Source organism: Passer domesticus, chromosome 3, assembly GCF_036417665.1.
Source record: "Passer domesticus isolate bPasDom1 chromosome 3, bPasDom1.hap1, whole genome shotgun sequence".
Lineage (NCBI taxonomy): Eukaryota > Metazoa > Chordata > Aves > Passeriformes > Passeridae > Passer > Passer domesticus.
This window is the reverse complement of record NC_087476.1, coordinates 73,334,450-73,349,700: the sequence shown is the minus strand read 5'-3', so window position 1 is coordinate 73,349,700 and position 15,251 is coordinate 73,334,450. Positions and strand designations below refer to the sequence as shown.

Sequence of the window (15,251 nt, the reverse complement as noted above, 5' to 3'; positions counted from 1 at the left end):
TTAGGTCAAACGTACTGCAGACAGATACACATCTTACTTTGTCATCTTCGACACCATCATTGTCATCATCCTCATCACAGGCATCTCCTTTGCCATCTTTATCAAAGTCTTCTTGGCCAGAGTTAGGCAGAAGGGGGCAGTTATCCTGGCCAAAAGAAATAATCAATACATTATGTTTACATTATGTCAGGATAACTTGCCTGGGCAGAGGAGTAGATATGGTACACCAGAGACTATAAAACAAGAGCAATCAGCAAAGTACTTTTGAAAGTGCCTGGTTTTTTTTGCCAACGGTAGTATTCATTTGCTGCTTTCATATTGTAAAGTGAAATGCAGCTGCAAATCATTCTATTTCCCAGCTGCTATTAGTGCAGCATTTCTAGTAAATTTTAGAGGGAACTAACATGCACAGACATGGACTCTTACACCAACTTTTTGTAGACAATTCATGAGATATGTTTGAAGATTACATTAAAAAATCACCGTGTTTTTTTGCCAGAAAAATAAAAAACCAAGCCAAGAGGTCTTCAGAAACAGCTGTTCATATGGAAAGTTACTACACAGCAATGGAAAGTACTACACATCTAAGAAAGGATTTTGAAAAAGTGTCTTTATATGGTTCTGTAAAACAGTACAGTACCTTTGCACTCCCATGGCTTTAAAAATAAAAGTCAAACAGATCTCTTTATTTTGTATCACAGCTTTGTAAAGGATAATTATATTATATAAACAAGTCTTAAGTTACACTAAAAATAAGGAAAACAGCTTGCCAAACTTTCAATATGCATTTTTTAAAAAATACTAAAATCAGCTAAAATGGAATGCAATTCTACCACTTGCTATGAATAAATACATCTATGAAAACACACTATTATTCTCATTTTTACTCACATTCCAGATCTACCTCACCCAAAACTAAATCTGTCAAAAGAGTGCACAAATATCTCTTTTGTAACACATACTCTAGAAAATGAATATTATAGTAAGATGTTTTCAATCTCAGTGGTTCTAATAGTACAGACAATTTAAGAAAAAGAGTACTGGAAATATTGTGATAAATATCAAATCCCCAAAATTTTTATCAAATACCTGTGAAGAATCTTGACTGTCCACCTCAACACTGATTATCAGTAATTAAAAAAAAAATTTGAAATAATGAAAGAAAATAGTCACAAGAATAAGTTAATTTTCAATCATTTTCAACTAAAGGAAAGAAGTTTTTTAAAATTAAATTACTCAACTAGGATATTTTGTAAAGAATACAAGGGCCTGAAAATTTGTGGTATTTTTAAGGGGTTTTTTTTTGGCAGATAGAGAGGTCCTATTAAATGAAGTACTTGTGTCTATTAGATCAACACATTTTACAGAAAGCATTAAACAATCTTTGGAAACAGGTTTTTTTCCTGAAAGGGCTCAGCACGTTGTGTTTAACCAAAACAAATGCTTTGTGTTACATCAAGAGTGAACGTGTGCAAATTCTGATGACAGGAACTGAAAGAAATATATATGAAGTGCAACAGATAAGTTGGCTGAATCTACAATGAACAGACATCAATTACAGTGAGGAAGACCAACATTTGAGGCCCAAACTTCCATCCATATCTGAAACTCTTTGGCTGACACAGCCCAGATTCACACGAGTGACTTACTCTCTCAAACAGCCTGATTTCAAACTTTCCTAGTCTCTTGAACTATATTTGTCTTAACCACTATAGTAGTCCAGAGCTCAGTCATTTTTGCATTTCTTTCCTCTTTTTTTTAAGCAGAACTTTTTGTGCTAGAACTTCAAGAAGATTTATAGGCAGATTACTTTAACATGGAGGAGAAGCAAAAATGTTTCAGGTCTGGGAAAATAAACCCTCAAGAACCTCAGAAGAGAAAATCTTGCCCTTACAACCATGACTGATTAGCAAAATACCTGAGATTCTGCCTACTGATCATATACAGGTAATCCAGTGTTGTCAGTGTCCCCACAGATAGGTGTTTAAAACTGAACACCTGCACATGCCTTCTACTCTGACAAAACTCCTCCATCCCAGTTGCTTAATTTGCTGCTGCAAACAGTGTATGCCCCTCTGTGTGCCTCTCATTCAGCCATCAGCAAGGCCACCACTCAGAACTAGGATCCACAGAATTGCCTGTCAGAGAATGCCTTCACCAGTCACCTATTTGAGCCATTGTTAAACTGGTGGAACAACTTTCAGCCTGGTTTTGTACAGCATCAGGACAACAGCTACAAGGAGGCTGCTCACCGTTTCTGAGCAATTCCCACTGGAAGGCTGCTCAGATCATGAAACCAAGAAGGACTTGCTGTGTGCTCCAGATGAGCACAGAACCAGGTCCCAGAGAACATACCTGGTGGACACACCCTACTAAACTACATGCCACCATTTTTAGGCTCTCTGATGCTGATTTTTCTCGTTGGTGTAGTAATTTTTCATTGCTCACTACAACAGCACAGCTTCACAGCAAGATTGAATAGGTACCATTTGCCAGGTGTAGAGCCAATGGTGGCAGGCAGGTCATGTGATTCCCCTTGAGAGGGTGAGAGCTGGGATTTCACATCTCTGAAGGGTGAGAGAGGCTGAATCTCTCATCCTGTTCCTATGAGCCTTTGCAATAAGGAGAACTTCTCTAAGTAGTCACATTCATTCCTCTCTTAGGCTTCTATTGTCAAAAATTCTCAGGGTCTGAATCCAGTTGTCAGAGTGTGTGGTCTACTAACTCTTTAAAAGGAAGGGTAGTTCAACACAGCATTTTGAACTCTAGCCCTTACATGGCTGTCAGTGTCTTTTACAAGCCCTGCAGGTAGGATTTCACACTTGTCTGGGCCCTGAGATCCCTGTTTGGTTCTCACTAGCTCTGTGCTTTGCACCCATGCTTTAGGCAACTCCTGCTCAGTGTGCTAACTCCATTCACAAGCATCCCAATTGTGCATGTGTTCTGAGTAGGAAGAAATCCAAGGCAGAGAACTCTGGATTTAATTTTGAGAATCCCTTACTGTATCTTACCAGATTAAATGAATACACATTTCATAGCATCTCCTAGAAAACGAGCATGCTGTAATAGTCAAAGCTTACTGAAAGCAACCACCAGCTGCATGAATTAAAAGGGTTACTTACAACTATTTAGGAAAAAGTGAAAAAGTTGTTAACACATAGCATTTTTATCAACCTTTTTCACCTACCTTCACACAGTGGTATGTTGCATTAGCAGCACAGACCAAGTTGTTATTAGGCCAGCCATCCAAATCTGAATCCTCGCCACAGATGCGTCCATCACCAGCATAACCTGTCCTACATTCACATTTGTACATTGGATCACTGAAATGACCCAGATAGATGCACTCTGCAGACTTGTGGCAGCTGTGTGTCTTGTCCTTGCATGGATTCTCAGGTTCACAGACCTGTAAATGATGAAGCATATTCAATGAAACCTGATAATCACAGCCAGCTGTGTGTGCCTCAACTTCATCAAAATCAGACCAGTTATTTAGAGCTCTGAAGACAGGAACTTTGTTTTGATTGTGGTTAGCAAATCAGACTGCTCTCTCAGTTCACAACTCCAACAAATATGTACAATGAAAATAAGTAAAACAAACCACTGGAAAAACTGGACATTATTTAAAAAGCAATTAAAGTGGTTAACAATTTCAGAACTGTATCTGCCTTCTTCCAGATGTCATTAAACCCCAGAAATTACCTGCAACAGAAAGGAGATTGTACTCACCTCTTTTCTTTAGTGTTTTGCCTGATAGTATAAAAGGACTCTCTTATTTTCTTAAATCAAAGAGATCCTAAGTAATTCTTGTGTTCACCTAATGTAGGTCTTTGTTACCTCCTCCTTATGACTAATTTTTCATTGGGAGTATTTGAGAATCTTACACAGATGGTTCACATGCAGAATTCACAAGCTGAGCTAACCACAGATTGATTCAACAGCAACAAAGAGAAGGCAAATCATGACTTCCACTTTAACATTTTTTGTCTTTTCTAGGAAACTGTAGTCCTCAACCTTACTTCTACTTCCTCCTGTCCTTCACCACTGATAAGCTTTGGCCCAATGGAATTTAGGGAGTGAGAACATCAGACATGTGTCTGATAACACTGAAATTAACAGTGTCATACTCATGAAAAAAACAATACTAATTCTTCAGTTTCTATTCTCCAGAACAGATATGTTAACCTCAGAGAAAAGAATGCAAAGCAGGGAAATGGTTGCTCCTGGAATTTTAGGCTCATTTGGTACAACTATACAGATGCCTACAAAAAAATCAAACTCTTAAGAATGCCAATCCCAAATTCAGTGTTTTGTTACTCAAAACACAAATACTCTGAAACAACAGTTAGTTATTTCAAGCCATTTTTGTTTGGTACCCAAGTTTATCTTATGCCATCATTCAAAGATATTTCAGATGAGAATTACTCAAAGCCATCAAATTCCCTTCAATATCACTTACTTGCTTCTCTGTCTTGGCAACTTCGAGCCCTACTCCATAGGGCTGACTTCCTTTATAGCGTGGAGGACAAGGCAAGCAGTGGAAACCCGGATTTGTGTTCACGCAGCGATGGACCTGATTCACTTTAAAGCAAACATCTGACACAGCTATACACTGCAGGTAAAGAAAGAAAAAAGGAGAAATCAATTGGACGTGTAATTCTCAAATAATTTTTCATGGTGATTTCATGATGTTAATGGAGACAAAGCCAATACCTCATCAAGATCCTCACAGAAGGTACCATTGCCAAGGTATCCTGCTGGGCATGCCCCACATGACCAAGAACCATCTGGGTAACTGTTGCATTCTGCTCCAGGAAAGCAAGGATTTGACAAACACCCATCTGGCAAAGACACACAAAACTGAAAATTAAGTAAGGAGCATAAAAAGCATGTAAAACTTCATTTAAGAAACACATATTCTCTGATCATTAGCTTGGATCACAATTGATGCAACGGACTCTTATGAAACCGCTACAGTTAGGGTTATTAAGTGCATTTAAGACTAATTATTATTGATTTAATATGAAAAAAATTACAGATTTTTACATCCAGTTTAATATATTACAGCATCCTCAATCCCTATTTAAGAAAGGCATACTTGTTCAAGAAAGTTGGTATCACGAATATAAATAAAATCCCACTAAATAGCCCTTAAAATAGTTTAATGTCCTCTACTGAAACAAAGCTATAATTAGCAGATTCCTGTAGTGTCACTTCATAATTACCCATTAAAGAGATAACAGCAATAATAGTTACTCAGACTGAGAAAAGAATGAATACCAACCAATTGGACAATCCTTCTTATTGCACATATCATGTTGCTTGGTATCTCCCACACACGGCTTTCCTCCATACTGTGGCTCTGGACTGTTACAGAGGCGAGACCTCTCACGAATTCCTCCTCCACAGGTGACAGTGCAGGCAGACCACGGAGACCAAGGACCCCACTGGCCATTCACTAAGATATGTAAAAGAGCAGAGAATCATAGGCAATAAAGTGGGGACATCTGGTGCCAATGACAACAATTCTTCATCAGATCGCTGACTAGAGACAGTTCGTCACTATGTACGTATGAAGATGATGACAGATGTTTGCACTGAGATAGCAATATTTCAGAAACAAACCAATGAAAAATACCCAACTGCTTCGTAGGCATTTTTTTGCCAATAATTCAAAACAGCATGCCATGCCCACTAGACATGCAAAGAGAAAAAAAGGAGTAAAAATTATATGAAAGTGATAGTGTATGAAATGACAGGTCTCTAAAAAAGGTTAAAAGTGTAGATGAATAAGAAAGAATTATAATAGCAATTAATTGTGTTGAATATGTAAAAAATGTATACACAAATAACAAAGAAACCTGACTATTGGGGGATTCTATTCCTAACAAGTACAGAGACAGCTTCCTTTTACAAAGGAAGTATTTATTTTTGATATGCGGAGACATATCAGTAAAATGGAAATGTCTCAAACTCTTTAAATATTAAAGCCAAATTATAACTTGGAAGGTTTACAAAACCTCTAACTGCATAGTTGCCTTCATTTTCAAAACGCCCTTCTGTGTTATTTCACTCATAGATAGATAAAATTGTATTTTCCATCATAGAAATTCACTGCCATTTAGATCTGAACAAAGAGAAGTAATTCAGCTGGAATATTATTGTGTTACTTTTGATTCAAGAACCACAGACATACCTGGACATGGAACCTTCTCACACTTCTCTGTTTCACGCCCATTTCCCACACAGTTTTTCCCACCCATCTGGGGAATAGGAGAATTGCAGAGGCGAATGCGGGTGATATTTCCCACTCCACAGGTAACTGAACAGGAAGACCAGGGAGACCAGTGACTCCAGCCACCATCTTGACGTACTGCCAGAGAAAAGAGCAAAACTCAAGCAAACAGCCCACTTGCAGCAGTAATACAAACTCACTTGTGAGGTTAACCTTCTAATGAGCCTCTCCCCACATCTGATGAATGTCCCATCTCTTTCCCACAATTTCACTTACAAAGCCCATCATGCCAGCTCAGGTACTCAACAGCTTTCTTAGGAATTTTAGTAACCAATCTATGACTAACAATTATGCCAGATATTTTACTTAAAAATAAACTTTTCCAATGAAACAAACACTTGTTCAAAATGCCCATTTGGAGATCTAGCAGTCCCAGCTGCTAGATATTGCCTTAGGTATTATATTAGCCTGGATGTCACAGGTACTTGCAATAGCATTAACTAAACTTCTGGAATACCATCCTTGTAAGTGCCTTAAATATAAAAGCAGTTTGATATTTTTCAGAAATCTTCCATGATTACTGTATTCCTAAACACAGATAAGTTAATGGAATGGCCCAACAATCACTGAATGGCAGATGTAAACAGCCTTGAATATCATGTTTACGAACTACGTGTTAATCTCTAAACTGAGTTCAAACAAAATACTCTAGTTCATAATGTCAAAGAAAGCTCACTCCTTTTTTTTTTGTTTGTTTGGGTTTTTTTGGTTTGGTTTTTTTTTTTGGTTTTTTTTACATAGCTAAGCCCAGAATGTACATACCTATTACATTGTTAGGAAAGTGATATTTGACATACTTGAAAGGGTAAAATTGGCAAAGAATGTAATGACAGCTACTTTATTGGTGCATATAGGATTTCTCAAGTACATATTGTCCTGACTAAATCTGGTCTTGCTTTGAGATGTCCAAAGAAGCTTTTAAAATGGAACAAATTTATTACTTACTGCGATGGTCACATTTCTTAAAGCTGCACATCCTTGTCTGGATGTGCGGACCTGTGCAAGCACTCCTGGTGACATCACACGACCTTCCTCGCATCTGTGTCCCAGAGCCACAGGTAACTGAGCACTTTGTCCAGTCTGACCACGGTGACCAGCCCTCCTCACTGTCATCAGCTGCAGAGCAAAACATAAGAAAAAGTGCTTAGCTTTGAAAGCTGCTCTTTTATCCTACTTAGAAGATATTATCTTCTCTTTTTCTGCAGAATATGTACTTTAACATTTAGAACTCTCCTTTTTTAATGTTGCTTTCCCAAGCTGCCACTGACATTACAGAATTATGGTGTAATATAATGAGAGGTTAGTTGAGATAAGAATCCTGCATCTCCATGAACTTGTGTGCAGTGTGGTTGCACAAAGCACTAATCTTCAAAGGAAGAACATCTTGTCTCTAGAATGAACCAAGCCAAAACCTGAGTCCAAACTACCTTTGGCTTCAGAATATAGGTCAGTGTAATACGTGGCCCCACCTTTGAAAGCTGCATAATGGTGAACATGATCAAGAGCACATTGTAAGAATATCCCCTATGCTCTGAAAGGGCAAAAAAATGTGAAACATGACTGGGGAGAAGCATGCTTTTAACATTTTATGTCCAAGGTAGCTAAGCAGATTATCATCTTAATTGTAAGCAATCAATATAATCAATGAAGACAGACTCCTTCAGAGGTAACTTAAAACTCCCAAGTTATGTGTGATCTTTGCATACATGCAAGTTCTATATTTGATCTTACCTGCCTTGACATCTTACTTGTTTTGAGCTTTCAAAAACACTAGTAATGATTTTAAATAATGCCAAAGACTATCTGTCTTTCTCCCCAGCTAAATACTCACAATGAGAGCAGACTGGACAGCATTCACCTTCAACAAAAACTGGATCAGCACAGGAAACTGCTGGGCAGGTGATTTGATTGCACACAATTTTGGAATCCTAAAGGCAAAGAAATCAATTTACTGATTTATGCTCACAGAGAGGTAAATGAAGGTGGGCATCTGGGGAAGTTTCATGTGTGGAAATGTTTTGATTCATTCTATCATGGACATGGGGACTACTTTTTATAAATGTCATTATGGACAGTTGAGCTGGAACTCCATTTCTGCAGAGAAGAATATTTCCAAAATCTTACCTGGCAAATGCACTTGGTGCAGCTATCCACAATCCAGCTTTCATTATCTGCAAAGACACGGCCATCCTGCCAGCAAACTGGTTGGTTCTTCGTTGTTTTGTTAGGCCCAATCAGTTCCCACATAATTTGGTTCTCTTCAGACTAGAAGATAAATTTAATGAAAACAAATTGTGTATTTCATAAGCAAAGTTTTAAACAGACAAAACTGAAATATGATTGCACTAAATTCTTCCATCAAAGAATGTATTTTTATGTATTTATGTACATACGGAAGATGAAGTATTGCAGTCCCACATAGCAATTCTTCTAGCAATGGTACAAACTCAGTCACACTGAGAGAACAAGGGAAATCTGGTTTTAGCCATTTTGCTTTATTCTAACACATCTCATCTTTAGGTGAGAAGATTTAGTCCTGACACATATGGCATACTAATAAAATTCCTTCAGAAATAATTAGCTGATTCAGAATAAGAAGAGGGGCAGACTTCAGCAGAACATCACAATCATACTTCAACTATGAAAATCCCATACATTTACCTGCAGTTTAGGTACCCCATGTAGCCACTTACTGAGGTATTCATAAATGGTGTAAACATGGTAATAAGGCTTTAACTGTATGAAAGCAAGGTTGGGATTGCTACCTGTCAATTTCCAAACCTTTAGAAGGATTTTCCCCATGTATGAGTGCATGTGTGTGTGTATGCTCTTTTCAACCCAGTCTGTGAAAAAACAAGCCTTGATTAAAGTGTTATACTCAAGAACTACCAATTAGTGTCAATGAAAAGAGGACATCTTTACATTACACAGAAATATTAACAGGTGTTCATATGCAATATAGAAAACTCTATTAAATACCCTGGCATAAAATAAGGAAGGAAAGAGCACTGCACAGCAGACCTCCATGAGTTCTCCACATTTGCATGTACCTACCACTTTTTGGAGGTTATCAGCCAAGTTGTTGACCACAATGCGCAGGCCAGTGAGCTCTGTGAACATTGATCCCAGCTCCTCACAGGAGCGGTCACAGAACTCGGCCTTCTCCGGTTTCTCACCCACGTACTCAGTTGTGACAGCAGGGCCCAAGTGAAGGATTTCAGTGCTCTCATTGATGGTGTTCACTTCAGCTGGTAGCAAGAGAATGAAAGAGAAGAGAAGCATATACAAAGCTCTTCCACACATTACAGATTTCTGCTGAAATCACAGATTGGCACCCATAGGTAGGGTTTAAACACATCTATTTTGGCACAGCTTCATGCTTATTATACCCATGAATAAAAGAGGGGTTAGATGTCAGCTGGTTCCAATTATAGGCTTTCCCTTTCAAACATAAGAGCCAAGCAGTGTCTCACATGGCAATCAGTTTAAAATTGTTGGCACTGTAACACATTCATTTATGAAGGCTAACAAAAGGATTCAGTATCAAAAAAGCAAACCTATTTTATCCACTCAGACATAAAAGGTTTCAGATTTTTTCATGACCTATCACATTTCCTCAAGGCAGAGAAAAAGGTAGGAGAAAGTCTCCTTGCAGAAAGTCATAGTCCCTTTCTTCCATACATTCCATGGTTGGATCAAATTTGGACCATTATGCAATGTATCCCAGACTGGGCTGCTCTATACTGCACTGCCCAATGTTAAATTCAGAGAAGCTGTTATTAAAACAGTTCCAAACTCCAAAACACTTCTCCAAAAGGCAGATTGTAATTAAAAGAGAACTTTGCATGCATTAGACAGGTAGAACTAGACATGTTCTAATATAATTTTAAAAGACATCCTGTCTGCCGTAAATTCCTGAAAAATAACAGAATGCATTATTTTAATTAATAAAAAAGCACATAGATAACTAAACAAAACAGTCTATGTTCTGTTAAGCATTTGAATCTCCATCACGTAAATGTCTTATGGATTCCATGGACACTTTCTCTAAGGACTCCATGAGAAACTCAAAATTGGTATCAGCTATACAGCAATCCATATTTCCCCATCTCTTAATAAGGACTTCTTTACCAGATTTAGAGATGTTGGAATAGCTCAGGGTTACTAAAGAGAGAGGACAAGCAATGGATATAGCAATTTGAAATGAAGAAATCAGCACAGGAAAATGTGTCATAAAACACGTGTGTCAAAACCCCAATACCATTCAGTGTTGACAAATCACCAAAGGTGGCAAATCTTCAGAAATGTTAAGGGCTTGATTTGATGCTTTAGCATGCAATGTAAAGTGTTATATATAAATATAAAAGGAAATGAAAACAGGAGCAAAGCATTCATTCATTTGGAAGGATAAAAATAAAAGAACAAAGAATCAACCCACAATATGACATTAAGTGATTACTCCTCAACCAAACTTAAAATTATTGGCTTGATGTGCTTTTAAATTAGCTATGAAACTTCTGCCACTAGCCAAGGTCTACAAAAAAATTGTTCTCAGTTTTCCAAAGTTGAAGAAATTGTCCAGCTTCATTTACAGGATGGGAGAAAACCACATAGCAGATCAGAACTCTCTGTGTCATAACAGTTTATGTCAGCTGCTTTTTGATTCCCTGGAAAGAATGTAATTTTCCTACCACATTGGAACTAGATTTCTGAGATCCCCCCCACAGCACTTCTCAGATCATTAATTTCATATTTTTCAAGCCAACATGGAGTGTGCCTTGACCGGAACATTCTGAGGACATTAATAAAGTTGCAATCTCAGCAGGAAACATAAACCAAAACTATGTTAGAAGAACTAAATCCTCACTTCCTACTGGTACTTGGCAGTGACTGAAAGAAGATGCCTGGGGATCACTGGGAAATCAGTTCTCTGCTGCTGGCTTCCTGCTAATTTCCTAAGGACCAGATGATTAAAATGAGAAATCAGAAGAGCAAAATGTGCATCCTCTCACATATGCAAATATCATTCTGTTGATATAATTCAAAAAGGGATTTTATTGATGTTCCTATTTAGGTGTGGTTTTGTCATCTTTCCTATCCAGTGCAGTGTATAAATCCTGCCTAAAGGATCAGCAGTCACCACACTACAGACATACTTTCCTACCCTCAACCAAACAGCAATCCCAAGCCATTGTTTCACTATATGTCACATTCCCATATTAGGCTTAAAGATGTGTTGGGAAAACACAGTCCTGTCTCCTTTTGTGTCCTTAGGGCTGAGGGAACTTCATTGGTAACATCAGCCTTGCTGTCATGGGACATTAACATATAAATATGTCATCTTAATGCCTGTACTTTAGGTCAACGAGTCTGCCATCAAAATAGGAAAATATCTTGTGGTCAGTAAAACCATTAATGGCTTTTCAACTGTGGAATTGCCATTAGCAGCATCCCCCAAGTTTCAATACTAGGCCCAGTCTTGTCTAACTTATCCATCAATGACTTGGATGAAGGGACAGATGCCTCCTCAGCAAGTTCACAGACAACACAAAGTTGGGAGGAGTGACCAATACCCCCAGAGGGCTGTGCACATCTTCAGAATGACCTCAACAGGCTGCAGAGATGAACAGAGAAGAACCATTCTGCTCCTCTCCTCATCCTCAGCCATATCTGGAGTGCTGTGTCCACTTCTAGGCTCCTCGGTACAAGAAAGATATGGAGCTCCTGTACTGGGTCCAACCACAGACTACAAGTTAATTAAGGGATTGGAGCCTCCCTCTTATGAGGAAAGGCTGAAGGAGCTGGGCCTGTTCAGCCTCAAGGAGAGACAACTGAAATGGGACCTCATCAAGGTGTATAAATATCTACAGGGGATGGAGCCAGGCTCTGGCTAAGTTAAGTGGTGCCAAGCAATAGGACAAGAGGCAATGGGCCAATACTGATGCACAGGAAGTTCCACCTGGATATGAGGAAGAACTTCTTCACTGTGTGGGAGACCAAGCACTGCAGCAGCTGCCCAGAGAGATTGTGGAGTCTCCCTCACTGGAGATATTCAAGAATCACCTGGACACAACTCTGTGCCACGTGCTCTGGATGACTCTCCTTGAGCAGGGAGGTTACACTGATGATGTCTAGCAGTCCTTTTCCACCTGACCCATTATATGAGTATATAATTAAGCTGGATAGGCAATGTCAAACTCTGACATGCACATAAAAACCTCTCGAGTAATTTTGATGGCCTCACTATGCTATTGGTTCTTTTCTGTTACTGCAGAAGAAATTTCCATCTTGTAGTGTTCCCTAGATGTTGCAAAGTAAAAGCAGAAATACTGTGAATTATTTGCTAAATAATTCCCAGTAAGGATAAAACAAAAACCCCAAATTGTATAATTTATAGGACTGAAAATTTGGCAATTAGCACATGTGATAAAAATACATTAAGAAAATATTATCTGTTGGTTACCAGCAGCTTACAGCTGTACAAGAATTCCTCCTAAGGTATGTATTAGCATGAAGAATTCAATTATTCCTTTAGGCTCCCATTGGTTTCCTCTTCATAGCAGAGGTACAGTAACAGTCCATTTCTACTTGGTGATATTTCAAAACATTTAGACTCATTTGAAGAAGTCAAGATCTGCTATTGTTTAATTTCTGGGTTTTGCATAAAGAGGAAAATAATGAGTTCAATCTGCTTAATTGATTTTCTGTATACCACATATTTTAGCAAAGTAACAGAATTAATGGTATTTCAGGTGGCAGGAGTTTCAAAAAAAACCCTGAAGTCCTGTCTTGGGTACCCACAACACTCCTCTGAAAGACTGAGCTGGCTCTGATCCTTAACTGAGCTCTTGTCAGCTACAAGCAGTGGGAAGTAAAACAGTCAACACCTCCTATAAAATTGAGTACAAAACCTTAGCACGTATTTGACAAATAATCCTAATTCTTTCATGGGGAATCCATTACACACCTACGCACAGAGTGCTCCCCTCCTGGCAGGGTAAGCATGAACTGGACTAACAAGAACACATCAGCCCTTAACACACATGCCCTCCATATCTCTTCCTTTGATTTCTTATTTTCCTGAGGCTGTTTTGGTTAACAATACGTTGGGAGTCAAACCCAAGGCCTCTTTCAGTCGAAGGTATTGTCACAGAATTCAGTGTCTTTAAGAATGGCGGACTGGTTTGTGGGCCCATTGAGTCAGCAGCAGAATTCAGAAGCAATGCTACCTGTCTTGTGTACAAAGAATTGTAGAACACTCACGTAAGAAAATATATATTTTCCTACATATAGGCTTTTTTCCCTTTCATTTCTACTAATTTATTGCTCAACACTTTTTTCCCCAGCTTAAGAACAGAGGTTCAGACTTATAAACCTAAGTAACTGAACTAAAATAATAGGCTAGAGAGTAGAAATTACTTCATATAAAGATATAAGTTCCCCCTACCACCAAAAAGCAACTTATGCTCCTTTTCATTTCAAAGGGATCTGTTGCCTGGTTTTAGGAGAATATTTCACAGCTGACATTTCTAATTTTCAGATTCAACTGAACAATATTAACAAGATAACAAAAGCCTTACTTGACTGGCTTCTCTGGCATCCTTTCTTACGCAGAACATCCTCTATTGAAGTATCAAAGATTAACTGAATATTTTGCAAAAGACCCTGTAATCATAATTTTAAAAAGCAATTAAAAGCAGTAAGATCAATCTTTGAGTAACTGATCTGTCTCAATTCCATGCTACTGACTGGATTCAGACATAAGCAAGTACATAAAAAACAATCTACAAGTCATTAAAACTGACACACAGGAAAAAAATAGCTTTTTTTATATACAATTTCAATATTATAAGCCACAAAGCTGGATATGTTCTGAAACAAGTAATAATAAAATATATTAATCTGCTACAAGCTCAAATCTCCATTTACATAGTGAATTTTAGACTTTCATAGGGTCAAAGCCAACTTTTATGCACCACGACACTTCCATCCTTAGCCAGTCATTCCCATGCACCATAGTTCACTGCCTCCTCAATTGTGCTGACGCTACCCTGAGCACTCTAAAACCAGACTGGTATCTATTTTACTTGGGAAAAAATACTAAAAGAAAAAAAATTAATATAAATTTTATTAAATTAAAAACCAGATTGTTACTCCATCAGTAGTGCTCATACAACTGGTTCTGAAGCTGTACTGTTAAGTGGCTCACTGAAACATAGTCATAGAGGCAGGAATGGAGAGGCTGTGGGCAAGAACTTCTGAAGTCCCTGCCAAAACTGGTCACCCCATGGAGCCAAACTCCAGCATATCAGGCTCTGGCTGAATACTAAATGGCACAACATGAGAAAGAAAGGGCTTTTTGAAATTTTTGGAGCCATGAGTTCAAGTCTGACTTCAGCTGTGACTGAAAAAAAGCCATCCTTAAAACAGTTGGGCCAGATCACGTCACTAGATTATGAGGCGGAAGGTCACTTTCATTTGATAGTAAAACCAAAAATCTTGTAATTGCTTCATCTCAAATGTTTTCCACAAAAAAGAAAAATAATCTCATCTACAGAACCGATCAAAACTTTTTGTTGTATTTATTTTCTCAATTTTCTCCTCTTTTTAAAATTTTAATTGAAAAGAAACATTCAAAATGGCAAAACAGGATGTTCTGTTACAGGATGGACCAACACCACATGCTTCAGCTCCATTAAGAATTCTTTTCTTTCTTCTTCTTCTTTCAAATAGAAAAATAAAAATATTGACATGTTCTCATGATTTGAATAGACTAATTCAATGTAAAAACAGTTGTTCAAGAAATTCACAAAAATTCTACACATCACCACAAAACCCCAACATCTCTAGAAGTCTTACATCTGGAAGAGAAAAGGTATGGCTGCACAGGAAACCCAAAAATTGGTCTTGCATACTTTTCCTGGATTTAGACTTTGATTTGCCTTTGCTTTCAGGA

General features: G+C 38.1%; 1 protein-coding gene across 3 annotated transcripts in view; it reads right to left on the bottom strand.

The window, feature by feature from the left end:
- The window catches only part of THBS2 (thrombospondin 2), a 32,814-nt gene that overhangs the window by 14,531 nt on the left and 3,032 nt on the right, over nt 1–15,251 (bottom strand). For all 3 annotated transcript variants that reach the window (XM_064413922.1, XM_064413924.1, XM_064413923.1), the window contains exons 4-14: nt 13,876–13,960; nt 9,350–9,543; nt 8,420–8,560; nt 8,127–8,223; nt 7,241–7,411; nt 6,197–6,373; nt 5,285–5,458; nt 4,714–4,841; nt 4,460–4,612; nt 3,188–3,406; nt 38–145 (exon numbers count right to left, since the gene is read on the bottom strand). In XM_064413922.1, coding sequence (XP_064269992.1) covers nt 38–145; nt 3,188–3,406; nt 4,460–4,612; nt 4,714–4,841; nt 5,285–5,458; nt 6,197–6,373; nt 7,241–7,411; nt 8,127–8,223; nt 8,420–8,560; nt 9,350–9,543; nt 13,876–13,960 — 1,647 coding nt within the window. The remainder of the gene's footprint in view (nt 1–37; nt 146–3,187; nt 3,407–4,459; nt 4,613–4,713; nt 4,842–5,284; nt 5,459–6,196; nt 6,374–7,240; nt 7,412–8,126; nt 8,224–8,419; nt 8,561–9,349; nt 9,544–13,875; nt 13,961–15,251) is intronic.